The 24,149-nt window shown below is 45.2% G+C and overlaps 2 protein-coding genes and 1 long non-coding RNA gene across 3 annotated transcripts in view; 2 read left to right on the forward strand and 1 right to left on the reverse strand.

Moving 5' to 3' along the window:
* LOC144111039 (alpha-amylase-like) overlaps nucleotides 1-24,149 on the forward strand; it is a 644,630-nt gene that overhangs the window by 268,131 nt on the left and 352,350 nt on the right. The window contains exon 9 of the mRNA XM_077644138.1: nucleotides 7,302-7,477. Within this exon, the coding sequence (XP_077500264.1) occupies nucleotides 7,302-7,477 (176 nt within the window). The remainder of the gene's footprint in view (nucleotides 1-7,301; nucleotides 7,478-24,149) is intronic.
* Nucleotides 15,800-18,609, forward strand: LOC144111041 (uncharacterized). The gene is made up of 6 exons (XM_077644140.1): nucleotides 15,800-16,001; nucleotides 16,078-16,104; nucleotides 17,054-17,116; nucleotides 17,219-17,290; nucleotides 17,487-17,561; nucleotides 18,076-18,609. Exons 1-6 carry the CDS (start codon nucleotides 15,815-15,817, stop codon nucleotides 18,159-18,161), a joined length of 510 nt encoding a protein of 169 aa, XP_077500266.1. The 5' UTR covers nucleotides 15,800-15,814; the 3' UTR covers nucleotides 18,162-18,609.
* Nucleotides 21,682-23,439, reverse strand: LOC144111042 (uncharacterized). The gene is made up of 2 exons (XR_013309971.1): nucleotides 23,167-23,439; nucleotides 21,682-22,469 (listed from the first exon to the last, which is right to left on the reverse strand). It is a non-coding gene; the product is annotated as an uncharacterized LOC144111042 (long non-coding RNA).

Here is a 24,149-nt window from a genome sequence, read left to right on the forward strand (position 1 = left end):
GGATTGTGCAAGCTAGCTCAACAGAAGAAAAAGCCAGACACGACGGGCGCAATTGTGAACACCCACACACATAAACCTGCCAAATGTAACTTCCTCGCTCTCTATGGGCAGGAAACGGATGCTTTTAGGGTAAATGGATGTTTCATTTTCAATGTTGTTCGCAAGATCTCTCAGTGAACGATAGGGCCCCAACATTTATTAAACTCATATTTCATTCTTCCGGTTTTTTTACAAAGAATGCATTTGGCTAACATGGGCACAAAACCATGCACCATGGTTGTTGCAATAGGCCTTGAGTAGCTCTGCGTTGTCTTGAAAACGGTTACTTAATAGTCAATGCTATTGGCGCCTACTTAACTCTTTCGAGATATCTTGTCCTGGGCGTCCACTGTACGCCAATTTCTGGAATATTATACGCAGTGACAGCTCAAGCAGGGCCTCACATTTGTTGTTTTCTAGAGACTGTGCCGATGAGTCGACCCCTATTCTCCCAAATAGGTATGTAGGCTACAGATTGGTTCTCGTGGCCTTTTCTTAAGGCATTTTGCGAACTCCCGTGATCCCAGTGGCCATGAAGTCACAGATCGCGCCACGTTAGTTTACGCTTGGGGAGAGTAGAGTTCCCCACCGCAGCAAGTTCATGACCTATGTTGAAGGTCTGCCCTCCGTGAACAGGAAGTTGCATCCTGCTGCATATTTCATCATTAAAAAAAAGGCGAGTGTATAACTTTGCTTAAGCTCAGGTCAAGCATCGCCACCACAAAAGAAGTATTTAAAGTGATGTTTTATGACGAAGGGTGAAGACTAGCGGGAATATGATGGACTGGGTTGTTCTTTAGTACGATGTCAGCGAGGCTTCCAAAAGGCGAAATACTTTCACGTAGCAATACAGCTGCAGTACCTTCGAGGAAAGTAGGTTGTGCGTGCCCCTGCGGTCAAGTGACATGTCGACCAAGGAGTCATAACCCTAGCGCACAGACGTTTGTGAACCCAAATGACGAGCAGTATAAACACACACATTTAAACACAGCCTAGTAACAAAAGTCGAGCACCTCTGTAGGTGTCTCTCAGCTTGGTGGAACACATCTGCGCTCTGCGACGTAAGTAGAGCCGCGGAAGAAGGTCCCAAATGAACGGTACCGGCTCGTTGATGGTTGTGGCGGTGTAAGGAAGTATGTTGTTTATTCCAAGCATGCGCACATGCTTGAGGGGGAGGGCAAAAGGCATGGGAAGCGTGACCAGGCCCGTCCCCTTGCAAAACATTATTCATTCATTAAGGAGGTACCGTGTGCTAGGAAGTAATTACTTATGGCTGTTAGCGAGGATGGTGTTTCAGCTCTCACTGGTCTTCTAGGCTAGAGCTGGACAACCACTGCGCAGGCTGTAGGTCGAACAAACTGCTTGTATATTCGCGCAATCTCCTCCGGTTAGATACAGAACACGGCATGCGGTGCAGTGTGGTCATTTGTTCGGGTATAGTGTGCGATGTAAGATTTAAAGAAGGCTGTGATGTGGGTGGGCGTCGGTTTAGAGATTTGTCCACGCTAACGTTTCCTCCTCATGAGGTGCTTGTGTCATAGAGTGGCACCTCTGATGATATGGTTGGGGTCTAGAAGGAGGGCCTTGCACTGTAATGGTGATCGTGAGCCGACCTGCGCGGCGTGCGCTCGTTTCCCCGGAGGAATTCGTGAGCAGGTGTCCAAATAAAAAAACGCCTCGTAACTGCTGATATCTCTTGCAAAATTTGTTGCGCGGGGGCGGATATTTCTCTCCTGCCGAAAATTGCGGCAGCCGGCTTCGGAGTCGGTACGGATGTATGTTGTTTCTTCCTTCAGTCTGGAGATTTCTGTAAATGTGATGGCTGCCACTTCTCCCCCTATGGTGCACGCTCTGCATGTGGTGGTGGCTGTTACTGCCTGAAGTGTTTGTGGTCAACTACGCAGGTTGTCGATGCCGACCGAATTGCATAGTGCACCGTGTCCGTGTATCCGACGTTGGGTAGTTTCTCGTATACTGTCGTGTGGTGTTGCTCGCGCGCGCCTACGGCTCACGTGGTGCTCTGGGTGCTTGTTTCGGCACATAATAATAATAATAATAATATTAATGTTCATTTACACCCAAGCAGTAGGAGGAGGAGAAGGAAAGACAGGCTAATGTGTGCAGAGGATGCAGAGAACAGCAGAAAATGCAGTTGCGATGACAGCATGACAAAGCAGCAGTCCCCCAAACAATAGCAGGGGCAGCTTCAACATCGCAGTGCAAAAGAAATACAACCACAAAAAGCACGGTAAAGTTAACATGAATAAGCCCCCCCCCCCCCCTCCCAAGTCCTGCAGTTTGAATGCTATTACTTGCATTAGATTCAATGAGAGATGCTGTTTGTCCGCGAACGCCCGTAACGCTCCAATTTTCGAATAAGCAAATCGTGATTCAGACAATTAAAGGCTTCAATATAGTTAGTGAAAAGGCTTAATACCAGTGTACTTTCTTCAAGTTGAAGTAATTTACACCTTCTGGGCAAGCAGCGCGAATTTAGTACTGGCACCTTTCCGAAGACCAAGCTGGCAGTCGACTAAAAGTTGATGTTTGTGCTGAGATTGTGGTAATCGGTTTAACATAACCTTCTCGTAAGCCTCAGAAAGCGCAGGAAGTATTGATAACGAACTGTAATTCCCTATATTTTTTATCGCCTTTTTCAAAGAGCATAGATATTCTTGCAACTTGCATCTTAGGCGGTAAAGACAGCATAGACACAGGATAAAAATATGCATGAGGCAAGGTGCTAGTATAACTATAACATTCTTTATTCCGATTTGGAAAGCATCAGCACATATCCTGGCGCTGTTGTTAAACCTTTTAACAATCTGATCACTTCTTCGGTGACTAGATCAAGAAAGATTTAGCTCCCATTCTAATTGTTCTTAAGATCATTAACTACTGTAGATTTCTCCACAGCATTTATCAGGTACTCTCTAAATGCGTCAGAACAAGGCATTCCCTATAACTCAGAGTCATATGTCAACATCTCTTCAATTTGGCAGTGCTAGCATTTTGCATTAATGGAAACTTAAGCCTTTTTTCAACAATACGTCCGTACTTCCAGCAGCAAAGCTGAAATTATTCATATAAGAACGCCTTGCCTTCTTTAGGCTGCTGCCTAGTTTATAACGGTATATCTTAAATTCTTTAAGTAGAGTAACATCCTTAACCCTTGTAAACTGGCTCTATAGATCACTTTTCTTTTTGATTCTCTCATTAAGCTTAGTGTTTATCCAAGTCTTACGCATCGTTCGGCTGCGCTCAGTGCGTACGGAAGGAAAGCTTGCTGCTTAGGCTGACTTCAGTTTACGACTGAATTCATCATAAGCGCGGTTTGCACGTGTAGCACTCTATATGGTATGCCAAAACGTAGAAATTACTTTTTCGCGAAAAACCGTGATGCTATAGCATGCTATATTGTAACGTGCTTTGTGTCGACGACGAAGAAGAGGAGGTCGGAAGCGCAGAGGAAAAAGAAGCTGGTCGGCCTGGCCGGGTTGAGAATCGCAGCTTTTTCAGTTCAGTATTTTTTTGTCAGCTTTTTATTCCAAATTCGAGTCTTCGTCATAAAGTTATCCAATTACTCCACTCCTTACACATGTGTCTGTTTGTATCAGCAATGCAGCCTGGGCAATCCCCGCCGTGGGTATGCGCCATTCAGCCTGAGGACATCATCATCATCATCATCGCGTTGAGCTCTCCGCCCCCGTCACTAAGCCTCTGAAATAGACGCCCCACATGTGTTCAGTGCCTGCTGAGTACGTTACATGTTGTGTTACATGTATCTGTGAGGTGTGTTTTCGACTGACACACCTTTTTAAGCACAAACATTTTTTTTTAGATGATCATTCATGTCTAATGCAAATATACCAGCTTTAATTCGGCCAGGCAGAATTTGATGTGGCACCTATGTAGGAGGTGATGGCGGCCGTCTGAGTTTGCTGGATGGCAAACCAAAGTAGTAGAGAGCATATCTGTCAGCTGAGATGGGTGGAATATGTGTTAGAAAAGTCAAGAGTCGCCGAAACGAAGGAAAGCATAGAGAATTTTCCTGTTTTTATTTGTAAGATTGATCAGTAGTAACTTAGTGTTTAATCATTTTAAGATTGACTATAAGGTAGAAAAACACTTGCACCAGTGGGATCTGAACCGACGACCTCCGAATATTACGTACGGTGCTCCACCAACTGAAGTATGACAGCGGACGACCAAGCTTCTACTTTCGCATGTATTCGTCGATAGTGCCCCCAGCAGCCACCTCCTGGTTACGCGCTTCGCTCTCGCCACACTATGCTCCTCCTCACCATGCTATCCTTCCATGGTACCCATCCTCCTAAGGCCGTAGCCAGTGTCCTGGTAGTTTCCGTGGCAACACCCCTCCGGGTCCACATTCTTCGCTCTGCCGCATCCACCTCCTTCCATGGCAACCGTCCTCCGGATTGTTCAGGTGGTAACCATCCTGCACGCATAAACCCCAGGTGGTCGAATTTTCCGGAGCCCTTCACTATGGCGTCCTTCATAGCCTGAGTCGGTTTGGGACGTCAAGCCTCATCAACCAAAACCAAATAAAACCTCCACTTCCTTCTTGCTATCCTCCTTTCAAGGTAACACCTTCCGGATGGTTCCCATGGCAACCACCCATCTGTTGCGCCGGCTGCTACTACTACTACTACTAGCGCTGCTAATACTACTCTTACTACTGTAACTTCTACTTCTACAGCGACACGAAATCCAGGAGCGAACGCTGACAGCTTTCCCCGTAGAACAACCACATGCTGCCGGTGGTATCCGAAGCCATGACCTCCGATGTCGCCTATGGTGCTCCACCAACTCATAATCTATGGCTCCGGCTGCCCAGTCACCTACTTTCGGGGGTATTTACATTTTGTTGTAAGCTAATCTGAGGTTTCACCAGCGCCACCCTTGTCCACAGCGGCGCATACTCCAACTAGTTTGTCAGATGGTGTTGTTGAGTTCGCGGGCAGTGTGGTGTATGCCTACAGCTTCGCGTTTGCATGTATATGCGAGTGTCGGTCGACCTAACGCCTGCTTGTAGATTTCGCGCAAGTGAATTTCTAGCTGATCCCTTTCCCTCAGTTTTAAGGGGCAGTGTGATTAAGAGGTAGCGAAGGCCATGCGACTGGTGAGCACATGAACGAGTCTTGTGAGATCCTCTTTTTCATCCCGTTATGCCGACTGGTGATGCGGCTGATCATCAACAAAATTTTTGTCGTGCTCTCGCAGAGGCGGAGGTGTGTAGATGTTCCATCTCCGTTTTGCTGGATGTCCTTGCTGGAATCCTCGGATCCTGATGAGTGGGACGATGAGCATTTAATTGTCCTCTAGTGTGCCGGCTCTGAATTCATTAGATGGGCCGGGCAATCCTACCCCGCCCCGGTCACTCACTGGTTGAGGCGTTCGTCTACTGAGCCGCTACACCTGTGTTAGAACCCTACCGCGGCAGCCCCGTTTCGGTGCAGGCGATAGGCAGAAAGGCACCCGTGTGCCTTTCGCCCAAGAGACTTCGCAGATTTCGAGGCATTGTACCTCTAATAAATCTATGTTTAAGAAGCTTTTCCGATATATTGTATCCAAACGTTTTAGAGAGTTTAAGTATAGTGTTGACGTAACAGCGGACCTAAGAAAAATTACGTTAGCATGCAGCAAGCTACATTTCCCCACAGAGAGTTTTACTACAGCGTTCTGGAAACGTTAAAAACGATCGTCATTACATGGGGTGGAAGGTTCTTTTAAAAAGATTCCCGCAGCCCCTAATTTGGTTAAATAATATATATCACTACCTTTAACATGCTGTTAATACAGTGACGCCTATTACCGCCGACAGTATCCTCAATAAATGCCTGGGCCATCAAAAGTATGTCAAATAAGAAATATACATACTATGGCGCCATCAAATTAAGAAAATGGTTACTATATACAAACCACTCGAGAAGGAATATTTTCTGCCATATGATATGCAACGCTCGAATTGTTTATGCGGATTTAATATTATGTGCCTGCTAAAACACTAAAATGCTTAAGAACACCGTGGGAAAGCCGAGAAAGTGTTTATATTACTTCCGAGCAGTTGAGGACGGTTGCAGCGCAGATGGAGTCCCCATTAGTCTTCAGCACGCCCGGTATCGCGAGTGTCTCAAAATTACAATGTGTACTTTGTCGTCGAAGCAAGGCTAGTCATAGGGAAGCGCAACACCAGCGGTTACCGGTAAACATGCTGACCGGATCCGCAAGGGCTGCTTATTCGGCTGGAGCAGCCGGCGCTCGCTTGGAAGGACGCCACCAAGTTTTCACGTTAATTACGCCAAAGCCGCAGTGCTAACATATGAGAATATTATGTGTACGCATACACTATTTTCCCCAATAGCATTCTGCGCATGCATACTCTGCGCCCGTTATTCTCTTAAGTATATGTATTCACGCACAACCTGGTATACTAAAGCTCTATTTTCATCCTGATTCCTGAAGTTAGGATACACCGCTATTCATTATCAAATGTGATCAAGGAGTCTTTCAGGGCCCTGACGTTACAACTTCAAATCGAGTTACGGAAGAATTTACAAATCCAATCTTTTTGGCAATAATTGCTTCTTTTGCTACCGAATGAACGCCACCGTAGGCAGCAAGAGCCATAAAACCGTTTTTTTGTATTGAGAACGAAAATTAGGAGGAGTTGTTGTGTGTGCGACTTCGACGAGAAAAGAATCAATAAGCTAGCAACTGCCTTGCTTACAATGCATGCGCGTAAGTTTGGCATTCTGTAATGCACCGTATTCCTGATATTGCGTTGTGTGCATACACATTTACTTTGCCCGTAGTGAAACTTTTGCGCAGTGCACACTCTGTAAAAGTAATTTAAGTGGTTAGTTTGGGGGCAAACATTATTTATTTATTTAATTATTTTTCTTATTCTTATTATATTCTTCATTCCTTTCATTTTTTATTCTATTTTATTTAGAAATGGTCTAGAAATTGTCTTCCGATATGAATTCGCACCCTTAATTCATCAGGCGATATTCTCACCCTTACTTCCCAGCTGCGTTCAAATGACGGGAAATCTAAGAGGTATGAGAGGTCATGTTAGAAACAAAAATGAACATGGTGCAGTTTTTGAGATGCACTGTACGTCGGGCAGATAGTGGTGCATATGAGACGCTGATGAGTATCTGCGGTTTGAAGTGAAGCACAGCGATTACCGCCAAATGTCGTCGCCTCCTCTACATGGCGCCTCTGACATGGCGCAGTGAGACCCCTCCCGCCCCGGGATGGACCGAGCACTACAACGAGGCGCCCCAGGATGCAGGAGACCAACATGCTGCCCTTCCGCAGCGTGATTGTGCAGCTGTTCGAGTGGCGCTTCAGCGACATTGCTGAAGAGTGCGAGACTTTCCTCGGTCCACATGGATTCGGTGCTGTGCAGGTAAACATACGGTTACATTTAGTTTGCCGAGAATTTTACAGTGCTCCCTGTGGCAACTTAGAGGGCCCGGTTAGGCCTCATCGTAGTACCGTCCGCATGACCCAACCAAAGGAGTAACCACCGTAACTTCCGGTATAACTTCCGCACCCGCCGCATAGTCTCCAGGGCTCAATTCAGATTGAAAAAAAAGAAAGATCTGTCTTTACTACATAGTCCACAACGAGTGTATATTGTCCGCATCTCGTACATAGAAGCCCTTTCTGTATTGGTAGGTTTTGAAAAATAATACATCACGTAGTCTACAGCCATAAAAGTCCGTACACAAAGTCGTTTTTTGCGTTGCAAATTTCCTATTCTGTGATGAACCATCAAGCTGAAATCACCGCGCTTTATTAGTTCGCAACATACGCTATACACGACTGCCGGCTCGAGCTCACGGCCGCTCTTTACCTTCCGGTGAAGGCCAGCTGAACGGCAACTACCAAAGCCACATAGAAGTTCTAGGTGGTTTTGCAACAACGGGGCATGAAACGCGATCGTTGCAGCCTGTGTTGCATAGAACACTCAGTAGCGCTGCACAGAATGCGTGCATAGACAGCGACGTGCGGGTGCAACACAGGACAAAGGCCTCTCTCATGTCTCTCCACTTAAACCTATCCTGTGTCAGCTGCACCCACCCTATGCCTGCAAAGTTCCTATTCTCATCCGCCACCTAATTCTGTGCTATCCCATCCTATAGGGACCCCAACCTAAAGTTTGCCCCGCGACGACAGCGCCCTGCTCCTCCCCTAGCGGCGTAATTCTGAAGCGTCAATCGGGCGCGACGCCGCCGCGGCGCTCTGACTGGCTGTGGTCGCGTGCTGCTCGGGCCCGTCTCCCCGCGGGCACGACGGATGCGAGCGCAGCCTGACGACTGCACAGTGCGCCGTTTATATACGTCGGCGGGCAATTTTTACGCGGTGATCGAAGTGGCCCGCGGCACCATGGTTGCCTAAAAGCGGGGAAGTGCCTTGCTTGACTTGTTGGCTTCCCTGAAATGACGCATTTGCTTACTGCTGTGTGTATGTGTGCTGTCAACAGAAATTACCCAGGTGGCAAGGATCGTTCAATGCGAAGTACCGGTGCAGTATTGGGCGCTGCAGTATTGATAAAAAATAGTACTAGTGATCATTCACCTGCGGCAAGAAGAGAGAGCGTTGGTGGGCACTTAATATAGCAAAATGGTGGTTTGAGCTAGTTGGTACATATTCACAATTTCACCAGCGCTGCGACTAGGAACAAGAACAGAGAAGGAAGACAAGGACAAGCGCTACTAACAACTGAAAGTTTATTTGAAAAAAACACAGATTATATGCACACAACTGACAACCCAAAGCGCCTGCGCTTCCCCCACCAGGCACGCAAAAGAGTTAAAAATCTAGATACAAAATTTCACACTCATGTAAGTTTACAGATGGTGTGCTAACGCACGTGTCGATGTTCTTGTAAATGTGATAGGCTTCACACAACTCCCTAGTTAACTGATCTGGATGTCTGAATTTAATCTTAGCCCTGTTAAGCAGAGGAAAGCATGCTTTTTTGTTAGACACACCGGGTTTGTTTAGAAGACAATCTCTGTAATGAAGGGACAGATTTGATGAAGGAGCACCAATCAAAGAGGTTCTATGCTGACGTAAGCGTGTATTTATGCATTTACCGGTTTGCCCAATGTAACTCTTGCCGCATTTAAAAGGTATGTCATAAACCACTCCCTCTGCACATGGCACAAAAGGTTGACTCATGATCCACCTGGCATGCATTTTTTCTTTTGCCTCTTATTTGCTTCTGTTCCCGGGCTCTTTTGTCAACAATAGCACAAACCTTGCCTAGTTTATTAGGGACCGAAAAGAGCACTTTTACCCCATATCTAGTGCCAACCTGCTTAAGCCTATGGGATAACTGATGAATGTAGGGTATTATCGCATACTTCGTTCTGTCATTGCCGGAATTTTCCTGTGCTTCATGTCTACCAAACGACTTCATCTTCTTCAGGATCTTGTTGCTAGCAAGCGCTATCACATCTTTGGGGAAGCCCGCTGACCTTAGCCTTTGAACTTGCTTATCGAAACTGCTGCCTAAAGTATGAATACATGACTTAGTAAGTGCAGATCCTAAACAAGACACTGCTATGCCACATTTAACTATTTTCGAGTGCCCGGACTGATAATTTAGCAAGGGCTTTTCCGACCTTCCTACAGCGGGCTTCCTACAGCGGTCGGAAAAGCCCTTGCTAAATTATCAGTCCGGGCACTCGAAAATAGTTAAATGTGGCATAGCAGTGTCTTGTTTAGGATCTGCACTTACTAAGTCATGTATTCATACTTTAGGCAGCAGTTTCGATAAGCAAGTTCAAAGGCTAAGGTCAGCGGGCTTCCCCAAAGATGTGATAGCGCTTGCTAGCAACAAGATCCTGAAGAAGATGAAGTCGTTTGGTAGACATGAAGCACAGGAAAATTCCGGCAATGACAGAACGAAGTATGCGATAATACCCTACATTCATCAGTTATCCCATAGGCTTAAGCAGGTTGGCACTAGATATGGGGTAAAAGTGCTCTTTTCGGTCCCTAATAAACTAGGTAAGGTTTGTGCTATTGTTGACAAAAGAGCCCGGGAACAGAAGCAAATAAGAGGCAAAAGAAAAAATGCATGCCAGGTGGATCATGAGTCAACCTTTGTGCCATGTGCAGAGGGAGTGGTTTATGACATACCTTTTAAATGCGGCAAGAGTTACATTGGGCAAACCGGTAAATGCATAAATACACGCTTACGTCAGCATAGAACCTCTTTGATTGGTGCTCCTTCATCAAATCTGTCCCTTCATTACAGAGATTGTCTTCTAAACAAACCCGGTGTGTCTAACAAAAAAGCATGCTTTCCTCTGCTTAACAGGGCTAAGATTAAATTCAGACATCCAGATCAGTTAACTAGGGAGTTGTGTGAAGCCTATCACATTTACAAGAACATCGACACGTGCGTTAGCACACCATCTGTAAACTTACATGAGTGTGAAATTTTGTATCTAGATTTTTAACTCTTTTGCGTGCCTGGTGGGGGAAGCGCAGGCGCTTTGGGTTGTCAGTTGTGTGCATATAATCTGTGTTTTTTTCAAATAAACTTTCAGTTGTTAGTAGCGCTTGTCCTTGTCTTCCTTCTCTGTTCTTGTTCCTAGTCGCAGCGCTGGTTAAATTGTGAATATGTACCAACTAGCTCAAACCACCATTTTGCTACAGTTCATTTCTAGTACATTGAGCTCTTTTCTATGTCCTAATCCCGCTCCTTTTGACAACCAGGCAGCTCTGGCTTCCCTAATTGCAGTTTGTGCCTTCAAAGCAAGGGTAGCTTCGTGGCATGCCAGACGTGCTCTTTGCCCAGTTGAGGTCCAAGTTATGTGCGGTGGCCTCCTCCCATCTAAAGGGCACAGCCGCAGGATTTGCCGGATTGCATCTTCAGAGTGGTGGCGTCAACATCGATACTACAAGGATTGCCTTTGGGTGGTGTGTGGGAAGGACAAAAATCGTGTGCGGCACTTCCATGAGTGGTGCGAACAAGCGAAAAAACACACCGAGTTCCTTTGGTACACCGCCCGCCCGTGGTTTCCCTCGAGTACAGCGTCTCTGTGCTCCGAGGGAAAGCTCTTGGTCCTGGGTGATCAGCCGGTGCCAGAGAAGTTCCAGAAGATTCTAAAGTTGGGTCCAAAATTCGGTGTCCAGCCTTCTTTGGGAAAAGAAGAAAAGTTGGCTCTTGGAAGGTCAATCGCGCGCCAAGCACGGAAAGAGGAGCAGCCTAGGTGCGTTGTGGAATGTGTTGAGGCCCTCAAGAAGAGTGGCGGAGGGCCGGCCAAAAGGTGGGACTTTGCGCACTTGACCGATTTCTTGACGTCCGAAAAACTTCGCGTGGTTGTCTCGGATAAAGAAGGTTATTTCGTTACGCTGCCAGAGAAACTTTTCCGTGAGAAGGCTAGGAATTCAGTTGCCAAAAACTTTAAGCCTGTGCGTTCCAGTGCCCTTAAACAAAAAAGCGAGGCGTTAAGGCTGGTAGGTGATATGAATTTAGTTGGCCTGCAAGCATCCATTAAGAAGGCGAAAGGCAACTTTTTAGAAGTGTTTTTTGCTGCCAAAACTCATAAAACTGACATCCCCTTCCGTTGCATTGTTACTGAACGGGGAACTTGGCAACATGCCGTTTCAAGTTTTTTGCAAAGTAAATTTTGTTCACTGACAGTAGAAGACCCGTTTCTTGTATCTAATTCCGAGGCGGTTGTGCAATATCTGAAACTAAATAATCCTGGTGGGTGTGATATGTTTAGTATTGATGTGCAGGATTTATTCTATTCATTGCCACATGATAGGCTCCTCCAGTGTGTTTAGAAATGTATAGTAGAGGATAATGATGAAGAAGCATTCATTTCAAAGTGTGGCGTTTCTGTGGGCTCGTTTTTGGAGCTTGTGTCATTTTATCTCAAATCCACATTTGTTGATTGGGAAGGCAGGCTATATGTTCAAAAAACAGGAGTGTGCATTGGCTCAAAAGTGGCTCCGGTACTTAGTAATATCTTTCTTTCCTATGCTGATAGGAGCATTAAAGTTAACTTAGACAACCGTGTAAAACAAATCTTCCGGTATGTAGACGATTATCTTGTTTTTGTTGAATCCCATGACTTCAAGGCACATGTGGATGACATTTTAAAGACTTTTGAAAACTGCGGGTTTGGTCTGAAATTTACCTTTGAATTACCGGAAGATAATCAGCTGCAATTCTTGGATATTAGATTGGAGAAAAAGGTGAACCATGTTTGTTGGTCCTTCCTACAGCGGTCGGAAAAGCCCTTGCTAAATTATCAGTCCGGGCACTCGAAAATAGTTAAATGTGGCATAGCAGTGTCTTGTTTAGGATCTGCACTTACTAAGTCATGTATTCATACTTTAGGCAGCAGTTTCGATAAGCAAGTTCAAAGGCTAAGGTCAGCGGGCTTCCCCAAAGATGTGATAGCGCTTGCTAGCAACAAGATCCTGAAGAAGATGAAGTCGTTTGGTAGACATGAAGCACAGGAAAATTCCGGCAATGACAGAACGAAGTATGCGATAATACCCTACATTCATCAGTTATCCCATAGGCTTAAGCAGGTTGGCACTAGATATGGGGTAAAAGTGCTCCTTTCGGTCCCTAATAAACTAGGCAAGGTTTGTGCTATTGTTGACAAAAGAGCCCGGGAACAGAAGCAAATAAGAGGCAAAAGAAAAAATGCATGCCAGGTGGATCATGAGTCAACCTTTGTGCCATGTGCAGAGGGAGTGGTTTATGACATCCCTTTTAAATGCGGCAAGAGTTACATTGGGCAAACCGGTAAATGCATAAATACACGCTTACGTCAGCATAGAACCTCTTTGATTGGTGCTCCTTCATCAAATCTGTCCCTTCATTACAGAGATTGTCTTCTAAACAAACCCGGTGTGTCTAACAAAAAAGCATGCTTTCCTCTGCTTAACAGGGCTAAGATTAAATTCAGACATCCAGATCAGTTAACTAGGGAGCTGTGTGAAGCCTATCACATTTACAAGAACATCGACACGTGCGTTAGCACACCATCTGTAAACTTACATGAGTGTGAAATTTTGTATCTAGATTTTTAACTCTTTTGCGTGCCTGGTGGGGGAAGCGCAGGCGCTTTGGGTTGTCAGTTGTGTGCATATAATCTGTGTTTTTTTCAAATAAACTTTCAGTTGTTAGTAGCGCTTGTCCTTGTCTTCCTTCTCTGTTCTTGTTCCTAGTCGCAGCACTTAATATATGAGCACGTACTCGGCCGACACCATGTAAACTGGCAGCGCATACAATTGCGAAGGCGAAGATGGCAGACATAATTCCACATGTGAACTAACCTTGTGTATCGGTTGTGCACACGTGGTAGCAGTGCGGCTCTGCAGATTACAAACCACAGACTGTAGGCCTCGGACGGCCGCACAATAGTGTTCCGTGCCCCGTTGATGCGCATCAGAAGTAAATTGTGCCAGTGGTTTGTGAGTTTAATCAGTGCTGTGGCATGTTGCAAGTTGCGCGTCCGCGCCGTAAGTGTCGCCACGGTCGGAACGATTGCAGCGATCCTGGTATCTGGCGGCAAACGCGTCTGGAGTCAAGCCTAATAAAAAGTAAAATTTCTCGACCATAGTAGACAACACAAACATGCTTATGAATGAAAATATAACCAGTCGTAAGCATTAAAAATAGTATATCAAAGAAATAAATTGCGAAAATGACACAACGCGTCTGCGCCGCCAGCGCCGCCGCGGGCAACGCTGCAGCGCAGTGGCAGCAGACGACAGCGACAGCGACCGGCGCAAGCATACCGAAACGACCGAAACTACGCGAGCGACTGCCGACGCGACGTGCGCACTGGACCAGCGTGATTACCGTCCTCAGCGTCATGTCGCATATGTATTGTTGCGCGAAGTGGTGCAGCACATCCGGCAAGAGTGGAGAACATCTCTTCAGATTTCCTTCTGACCACAGGTATTTATGAATTCACTGACTATCGTATCCCTCTTTGCATAGCCGTTGGCGACCGTTGTACCTTTGTTTTGACCGCCCTTGGTCGTTACCATTTGAAATTGCCGACGGAATAGAACTAGTTTAACCTGGCGCTGTTTACTGCAGTGGCTTTGGTTTTGCGAGATGAGTTTGATAAGTACGTTTAAGGACATTAAAGCAAAATTAAGGGAAGGTGCTGCAGTTTGAGATGGCCCAACAGCCGTTGCCTCTCATAAGCGTGGGACCGTTAGTTACCTTGCTTGCTTGTTCGCATGTGTGTGTGTGTGTGTCTGACTCAGTGACTTTTCTCGCTGCCTTTAAAAGCTTATTCCCCGCAGATTCCGGTGCCCTCAGAGTGTATTTTAAATATGAATATTCTAACTTCTGTGCCTATAGCGTCGTCAGCGGAGTAATTGTAATGCTCAGTTTGGCTGTTTCTTTACGGAGTTCAGCGCGCTTGAATATTATTTCTTGCGTGTTCGTGCATGGTTTCTGCAGCAGTGATGCACGTCACATAAATTATCGAGCTGTTCAGACTAACACCACTAGTGTTGGACACCGCGCTGAAAGTCCATTGCACGCCGTGAGCCGCATATAGAAAGTCCGCCGGTCTTGTTTTTCTTACTTTTACCGGAGCTTTTCCTCGCGATATCCGCGCTCAACCACCCATGTACTCCGTGGAAGCGTTTCTCGAAACTATTGCCTACCGTAGTGCTGCCGCTCCAGCATTGTAAATTTCGCTCCACACTCCACCCCGGCTGTCCTCTACGCTGCTCGCTCGCGGGGCGCACGACTGACCTTGGAGGGCTCTGAACTCTCCGCATTATTCCCATCTCCTCACATATGTCTCTTATCTCGTGCCTTGTCCTTGACAGCTTTTGGGAAGCTCGCAAATAGTTTCGCCTAGTACGCCGGAAACGCTCGTTTCCGGCGGGTGGGTGAGGGGAAGGCGAAGGTCGCTTTCTTCTTGTCTGTGTCTTTTTTGGGACATTTCCCTTGCTTAAGCACTTTTTTCCCCTTCTTCTGGACCCATGCTATTTGCCTGCACCTTCAGTTTCTTGAAAGAGCAGTGTTTCCTGTTGATGTTCTGCTCACATCCCTTTCACACTTCCCATTTGATCACAGTGAAAGCAAAAGATGAAAAACTGTGCCTACTGGTTCATTTACCTGCTGTTCTTAATCCAGACTTCAAATTTGTGGGCAAGCAGCTGTCTTCCATAGCATAGCTACATTGGCACTTGTGTTTAATGGAGGAATTAGAAAAGAACGAATCATGGGTGGTGGTTAGTATGCAGTTACCTAGAGAAAAGTGTGAGTGGAATAATTGCTATGATCAGATAGAGCTTAAGTCTGCAGTGAAGCTCTGTCCCCATTTCTATCTGCTGCACAAAATTATGCCGCACCCAAAAAGCAGTTGGAACAAAGAACTAGTTATTGTTACCTAAACCAAAAGCAGATCACAAAAGAAAACATAAGCTCAAGAATTTTAAAGGTTCTGGCTTGTCGATCATAGCCAGACATTAAAAAGGTGATTTCATTCATCGTTTCGATTGGCCAGCATAGCAATAGACTAGCAGGCTGTGGCACATTGTTACAAACTGCTGTCTTATTTTGCTTGCATCCTGCCACAGTTGTTTTCACGCATATATGTTATATAATGTTCGTACCCCTTTGCTGTGTAAGGAGATGCTAATAAGCATTCCTGAAGTGAGGTATGCAAACCTTTAAAATGTATGAAATCATGTTATTTGGCTGTTTTTCAGATTCTCCATTTGGATGAAATATGCCAATAGGCTTGAACTCCTGGAGACACCAAGGGAAAAGGTCTACAAAACATACAGGCTCTGCTCAAAGCACTTCACGAGGGATTGCTTCACTAGTGATGCCTGCACAAGGCTCACGCATGAAGCAGTCCCTTCCGTGAAGGTGCATGAGCCTCGTCTGAGAGCCTTGGTGCACCCGGGTAAGCAAAATTCCTCTCCCAGTAAATTCTTCCCAAGCTTGATCCCTCAGTATATCCTGTGGCTGTTTTGTTGCAGATTTCTATGAAGAAGGTGCGGCACAAGGTGAGGGCACTATTTTCAGAAAAACCCATCCTGTAAATGTAAGACCAAAGGGAACAATTGCATTCATAGAGGCTAACTGCAAACATCACTTCCCGGGCACAAAACTTTCCTGCTTCAATGTCATGTGGCCATTGTTTCAGTTGCATCAGACTGCAGTTGTGTACCATGTTGTAGCTTAAATTTCTCTTAACCATATTAACAATCAGATGCTGGATAGTGCACTCCAGCAGCAGTGAGGAAAATAATTTTTACAACTCTATGTTTAGTATTCTTGTCATTATTACTTACTGTTCGCTGCGGTGAATAGAGGGCAGACTGCGCGAATTCACTCCAAAATAGCACACAGGGTCAAGAAAGAACACACACACGCACAAACTGCCAGCAGCTTATTGTGACACACGAGGCGGTAATTATACATGAAGTGGCCGCATATTGTGCAAGCATGGAGAGTAAACATTTTACCGGTTTCTAAGGTAAAAATGGTTCTTTGAGGAGCAACCCGCCAGGATATTTAGCGATGCACATGTCACTTAGGCTATCTGATTTCTTCCTGAATGATTTCGGGAATAAGTTTGCAAGCATTAATAGTGGTGACATTGCACGCTTCATAGATAGGTTTGCAGTTTGATTTGTATTTCCTACAATGCACATCAAGTGAATTTATGGCCTCGTGGTTCACAGTAAAGTGTTCGTTTGTGTGTTTTCATTCTTCTTCCTGTGTGCTGCTGCGCTATTTTGTATGTCGCGGTATATTGATCGCACAAATTTTTCCTTTTTAATCGTAACTGCCTACAAACTCACAAAAACGATTTAAGCCCAATTTAAGATCACACTAACTCCCAGCAAGAGAAACCGTTCCAAATAGAACATCAAGGCCATACTGTGCACTGAGCAGAAGGTGCTGCTATGCAGAGCTTGATTGGCTATCTTTTTTTCCTTGTTCGCATAGGCATTGAATCCGCTTCACCACTACAGTCCACTGCTGCACCAGTGGAAGTCATGCTTGGTCACGGTAAGTCTTCCTGCAATCTTGCATAGGAAAACATTCCTAATGTCTCACTACACCAGTTGGTTTGTTTTCCTTGGGAGTAACTAAGTGGTACCTATATTTCAGACTACTTGCCGTTGCCATCAACACTTGGGCTAGGCACAATTGCTGGTGCAGATTCTGCTGTCCATGACACAGGTAGGTGCACTAAGTCAGGATCTGTTTTACATTACAGCTTGAAATGAAGAACTTTTCATTTGGTTCAGGCTAACCCTGTAATGCAGTATTACTTATGCTGAGGGCTCTGTCATAGCACAAAAAAATAAACATATGTAATTACTTTGCTGGCTGATTTCTTTAGATTGGGAGTGTCTAAGCGGTCGTTTAATTGCAGACGACCCACACTCTTCACGTGCCCCGCAGCTCACTGATGTGCAGACTACGCCCCCTCCCCCAGCTGACGAAGAAGGTAGGTGCAATGCACTAATAGTGCAGTGATAATCTATGAAAATTCAACAATGGACTGCAGCACTATTGCTGCAGATTTGCACGTAATAAATTAACCCTCTGCAATAGCAGCAGTGTGCAATTATGTCGTGGTGTGCAATAATTAGGTGCACGTCGGCACATCTTACTGTACCACTACTTCGGATGCCAGACATTTGTTTCAGAAGAGAAGAAACAAGTGTTAACTTTATGCTCACCAACTAGTATTTCATATATTTTTCTGTGTGCATATGTATGAATGCATTGTTTACGTGGTGGACCCCTGTGTTATCTGTACAGAATTATATTTACAGGTAATTTTTCATTCAGCTCAATGAAAACATTGGATAGCCTTCTCAGGTACTTTTTGTGGAAATTGCTTCACTAGCCTGTTGCTTACCATTCACATACACGCTGCGTAGCCAGGCTAAAAATGTGCACCTGAGAATTAAAATACTTGGTTGAAGCCTCCCACAGTGTGTTTATTTATTTGACAGGTGCTGCCCAAAGCACACCCATCAGAGTGATTGCATCAGCATCATGGGACTCACCTGATTATGGTAAGTACTCAAGAAAACATTAGAATTTATTGCAAACTACAACCTTCCACTTCAATGAAAAAGTATGCATCGGTAACCTTGATATATTCATGATGGGTATCGGCAGGCCCGTAACAGCGTGTAGGTATCGCTTTACTGCACATAAATATTTCTGGTTTTTTCCATTTGCTTAACTCAAGCTTGTCATGAAAAATTGCTCTGAATATTAAGCAGGCAAAACACATGGATAACAATGAGATCCATTAACTATTACCCTGTCTGTATTACGAGCAACTAGTTTCCATTTAAGCGAGGCGTAAAGTTGGTCGCCAGAAAAAACTGTCCCTATCAGCGAGGATCATATTAACGGGGCACGACTGTATTCATCATTTCACACAAAAACATTGCCCTGCAAGTTTGGCAACCTGTAGCCCTGTGACTGCACCCTAATCTTGATTTTGTGAGGGATGTAGATGTAGGTCTCGCTCTGAGGCAAACATAAATATGCTTTTTTTATATATTTTTTGCAGTTGAAGCTGGTCCTAGTGGCCTCAGCGGTGCCAAAGAGAGTGTCAGACAGCCAGTGATGACACCAGCATCAGGAACGCCCAAGAGTCGGCGGAGGAAGGGCGCAGTTGTGTACACCCCTCGCACCAAAAACCGCTTCGAGAAGTTGCATTCTCGAAGCGACAGGTACCGAAAGGCACTGAGTCGGATTAGGAAAAGGCACGACACAAGGCGAGTAACGCAGCAGGAGGCTCTCAACAAGCTTGAACCGCATTTGCCACAAGACCTTTTTGAATTGGTTAAAGCTCAAATCAGGCTCTGCTCATTTCCGAAATCCAAAAAGCACTGGTCAAAACAAATGAAACAATTCGCTCTCAATTTGTTCTTTCACTCTCCAAAAGCTTATCGCTTCCTCAGAGAAATGCTCCATTTGCCACATGTGAGGACGCTAAGGCGCTGGCTGGCAGACATCCCAATGACACCTGGTATCATTCCAGGTGCCATGGATGCAATAGAATCAATTACAAAAGATTGGCCACTACAAGACAAAGCATGCTGTCTTTTATTCGATGAAATATCCTTGAAAAAAAATTTGATGTATGATCAATCAAAAGATATTGTAATTGGCTTCACAGATGATGGGAATACTAGGACTTCTCGTGTGGCAAACATAGCCCTTGTTATGGCGGTGTCTGGCATATCAAGAAGTTGGATGCAGCCAGTAGCCTTTGCAGCGTCCCACAATGCAACTTCAGTTCTTGCAATGCGCAAGCTGCTATTAGATTTAATTCAGCAGCTTCAAACCAAAGGTCTTCTGGTGAAAGCGGTCATTTGTGATCAAGGGTCGAACAATGTGAGTCTGTCAAGAATGCTCATCCATTCTATCCATGAACCATATTTTGTTGTCAACAACCGCAAAATATACTTCATGTTTGACACCCCACACCTAATCAAATGCACAAGAAATAATTTGCGACGACATAAGCTCACCATTGGCTCTGAGGTTGTTGACTGGACACACATCGAAACCCTTTACAAAAAAACTCGTCACATTGATCGGGCCTCCAAGACACCAGTTGAGCATCTCAAAAGCAGATTGGCAAAAAAACTAAAAGAGCAACACATCTACAGGATGCCCTTTGCTGACATGAGAGTGAAGTACGCCACACAAGTGTTCAGCGAATCCGTATCTGTGGCACTCCTCACTCTCATTGCCATTCAAGAGCTTCCTGTTGATGCAAAATTTACAGCAGAGTTCACGGAAAGGATGGATAAGCTTTTTGACTGCCTGAACAGTTCGGCCCTGAAAAAGCAGGACGACAAGTTGCGGTACGCAATGACAGAAGGCTCGGAACATCATGTCTTCCTTGAGTCGTGCATAGATTGGATCGCCCAATGGCATTTTGGTGGTCCTCTGGACAAGCAACCACACACCATCAAAGGTTGGCAGATTACAATCAAAGCCTTACTTCTGCTGTGGACAGATCTAAAGGCAGATTTTGATTACACTCATCTTTTCACTCGTCGGTTGCAGCAGGATCCGTTGGAAAATTTTTTTGCAATAGTTCGTCAAAAACATGGCTGCAATGAGACACCTAATGTGTACCAATTCGTGGCTGCTGTAAAACATATTTGGATTGGCCAACTTTTCAAACTTTCGCAAGGAAACTGCGAAGTGACAACACATGCGTTCCTCACCAACTTGGAGAGTGTTTCTGCAGTATTGTCACCAAGCAGCACTCCAAGCACAAGCCACAGCAGGCAGCAAGGCTCAGGTTCATCTGACTTGCAGGCGTCTTCACAAGATGCCCCTGACATAGTATACGAAAATGTTGTGTACCATGTCGCTGGCACTCTTGTGAAGAGCTTTCTTGACCAGAGAACCACAGAATGCACATGTGAGGGAACACTCCTTGCAGCAGACGGTGGCTCTCTCCATGGACGACACCAATTCTTTGCACTACTCAAGGAGAATGGTGTTCCCGAGCACCTTTTCCAGTCAATTGCCGCAACTTCTGAGGCATGTCTAAATTATATAAAGAAATTGGATTCGGCCTTCAGAAAAGAAATCTCTTGCTGTGCTCATTTGTCCAATGTGTCCAGGAATCTTGTTGAGAGGATGCCTAACCAGCAAGCTGTTTTCTGTTCATTAGGCTGCAAAATTAAATTCCTTAAATTATTCTGCCGCACAAGGCTGCATTGGCACCTTTCCTTTTTAAACAGGAGCATGACGTCAAAAACAAAACAGAGTGCTCCCGCCAGAAAGAGGCGCAAATTAGCCGGCTAAATTCATGAGGCACTGTGTTAGGATATTATTGTATTTGGATTTTTAATGCTGCCTACTTACTACACATGTGCTCTCTCTTTAACTTTTTGTTGTACTATTTATTTTTTATGTATATAAGTATTTATGTACCTGTTTATCCGTAATTCTGCTCCGATTGCACATATACTGTACTGACTGCTTTTGCTCCTGCTGCGTTACTTCTTTTACAAAGTACAAGTTTGCCTTCTAGAAGCCTTGTGTGCCTTGTTAGTATGAGCATTGCTATGACCATTGGTTCTCAAATTAATATTGCTGAATGCTAACAACTTACAAGAGGTGCTAGGGAAACCGTTTTGTTTTGGCTTCTCTTTCTTCCTGCGTGACAAGTATACAGGCTCAGTGCCCTTCAAGGAATGCCAGAATTCAGTTAATGACTGGCTGTATGCTAACCATAGTTCTTATGATCAGTAACAGTGCCATTTGTGCAAAAAGTAAATTTGTGAAGCACACCATAATGTTGAAGCATACATCGATTCAGGTGCTCGCAAAAACCAAAAAGTGCTCTGCGGAACCCAGGAGTTCTTGTGGTATATAACTTGGCAACCTCTGGTCATGGCTTGCCCTCTGTTATGCTGCTGGGAAAATTGGTGATAGCTACAGTTCATTTCATACATAAGGTACAACACAGTGAAATGTACGAAAGTAATCAGCAAGGAAAAATGAAGGGAGGTATGTTATTCCGTGCTTGTTTTGTGGCCGAGTGGTCTGAGGATTGACAAAGCAACAGCGTGTCGTCAGCAATAACAGTGCATTTAATCAAGCTCATGACAAATGCGTCATGTAGTAAGCCTGTAGGCAAAGCATTCACCATGTTTCGCTCACCACAAGGAACGCACTACTTTTTGGTCATGGATGCAGGCAGCGCAAACAAGAGCGCTAGCTTTGACAGCATTGCACCTGATGTATGAAACAGAGAGCAGAACCCACAGGCAGCAAACGCGGACTGGCTCAGGTGCTCGGCTCTGTAACATTTAAGAGGGGTGTACGCATAAGATGAAAAATGTTTGACATGTTTGCTGGTGTCCAATACAAGCGTGCTCGAAATATGCTGCGGTGCTATTTGTAGTTGCTTTTTTTTTTCCTTCTGGAAGTTGTAGCGTTTGGGGTTTCACCTTTTGGAGCAACACATGGGTCATGAGGGGCACAATAGCAGCGGCCGGCGCATTACGCTGAACTGTGTGGCGTCCATAAGCGTTTGCAGATACTGTACAGTACACGGACCACTTGCAATTTACCATTCAGTAATATAATAACTGGACATTGTGGTAGATGCAGTATAACGCCACATAGAGAAACATTACTGGCCTGTTACGAACCCTGTGCGTTTTCATTTCTCAGATGAGTTATTTATACGCACGCATATTTTGTTACACCCCAATGTGTCATCGCAAGCTGAATTAATGACCTCCAATTACTGTTCGTCACCAGCCACGGCCACAACTGTTCAGAGAATTTTCATAAAGTCGCTTCTCCACACAATTCTCGGCCTGCCCTGGTTGCATCTTCCTCCCCTTGGTATCTACAAAACAAAGAAACCAAAATAGGGCATGGCAGACGAGCTGTGTCCAATAGCATGCAAGCCTGTAACTCATCTGCCAAGAGCTAAACGTACCCAAGGTTACCTAAGTTCTTTTCATGGCATCTGTTTACTAAGTTATAGCACTGCAGCATATTATGTTGTCCTTAGTCTGATGCAACGAGTGAAAGGCTGAAACTTTTCGCTGCCCTTCTCTGTATGTGTGTATGCATAGCCACAGACAGATACATTTCAATACATCTCGGATGTTGTACTTCACTGCTGTTCATCTGAACCTGCACAAAAGCATATGCTACATGAATGTAGCACATGCTTATATGTACCGGACCTACCTTGATAGTACCTTACCTCTTTGTACCCTGTATATATTCTCTGTGCACTCGCTCATGTGTTCTAGGTTTCCATAATGGAATTTATTAATTTTGATTTTTAGAACGATTGTCACTGATATTGCAATGCCCAAGATGCCTAAAATCAATTTTGTACATCGATTGTCACTACTGATGTTTCCTTTAATAAACTGTTCTTTGGAGAAAACTATTTACGTTTTTGGTACTCGAGCGAGCGCCCTAAGCAGCTGCTAATCAGCCGCGCTGGCCGCGCCGCTCGCCACCATGCACCGTGCTGCCTCAACAGACACATCGAAATGCAAAAGCGGGTAAGCAGATGTCGTAAGTACTTAGGAAATCAAGCGGGAATGCAGCGCGGGAGCAGCAAGTCACCAGTATTTACGAAGCTTGCATCGAGCTAGCGGCCGCCAGCACCACGAACGCGCGAGCAACCGCCCGCAACCAGCCGGGTAAACAAACGCCGCCATATTGGATTTTTCTGGATTGGCTTGGCTGAGCTTGTTTCAAAAAGTTTTGAGCAATTTATGCCTTTACCGCCAACTCCCAGGCACCGCCACCGTCGCATTTCAAAATCGTCCCCATTGGCTCTACGGGAATGTCACACCCTTGGTTTAATGTCCTAAGTCTGTACGTAGATTATGCGCAAAGTCGTTTTCGAAGGGCTCCGGATGAACAGATATATTTTTAGATATATTGAAGGTAAATACGCCATCTTTTGTAAATTCGACCATAAGACAGAAGCGCCTAGGCAATAGTGACAACGGTTGGAACGGCAAAGCGGTACCATTTTGGTCGTGTCTGCCGCACACCCACGCTAAAACTCTCAAATCTCAGCAGAATTGGATTCATTAATGCACACCGATATAGCGAAATGCGCTTTCGTATTTCACACAAATCTAAACGCGGCGTGATTCGACCTGCGAAACTGGGGTGGGAAGCCTAGCACCAAAGCCATTCAAACAACGCGGAAAGAGAAAAGAAAAAGGTAGCAGAAACATGTCACCAGCACGCACGGCGGAAGCAAGATGATCGAACTGAGCTAGCACTATTTGAAGAAATGCAGGAAAAAAAAACGCGAAACGCATTCGTGTTGCACTTTCGTTCGAAGGTAGGATTTAATTTCAGTTTTCACTTCGTACACCACGTGGTAATGCGCTCCGGGCACAAAACTAGGGCGTGACGAAAACAGCACCCTTTTGGACTATTTGCTTGACGCCGCGCACACGAGCTGCTCCCTCTCTAAAGCACGAGAACGCGCGCAAAATATTCACAGCAGTGTCAAAGCATGCGGAATACCCTCGAGCGGGTGCGC

The sequence above is a fragment of the Amblyomma americanum genome, chromosome 11 (genome assembly GCF_052857255.1).
Source record: "Amblyomma americanum isolate KBUSLIRL-KWMA chromosome 11, ASM5285725v1, whole genome shotgun sequence".
Classification (NCBI taxonomy): domain Eukaryota; kingdom Metazoa; phylum Arthropoda; class Arachnida; order Ixodida; family Ixodidae; genus Amblyomma; species Amblyomma americanum.

Excerpts from the sequence above, each read along its gene's own strand:
- LOC144111041 (XM_077644140.1), top strand. The coding sequence starts at position 15,815 with ATGAAATATGCCAATAGGCTTGAACTCCTGGAGACACCAAGGGAAAAG. Across the intron at positions 16,002-16,077 it reads GAGAGCCTTGGTGCACCCGG|ATTTCTATGAAGAAGGTGCG; the intron begins GTAAGCAAAATT and ends GTTTTGTTGCAG. Across the intron at positions 17,117-17,218 it reads GGAAGTCATGCTTGGTCACG|ACTACTTGCCGTTGCCATCA; the intron begins GTAAGTCTTCCT and ends CCTATATTTCAG.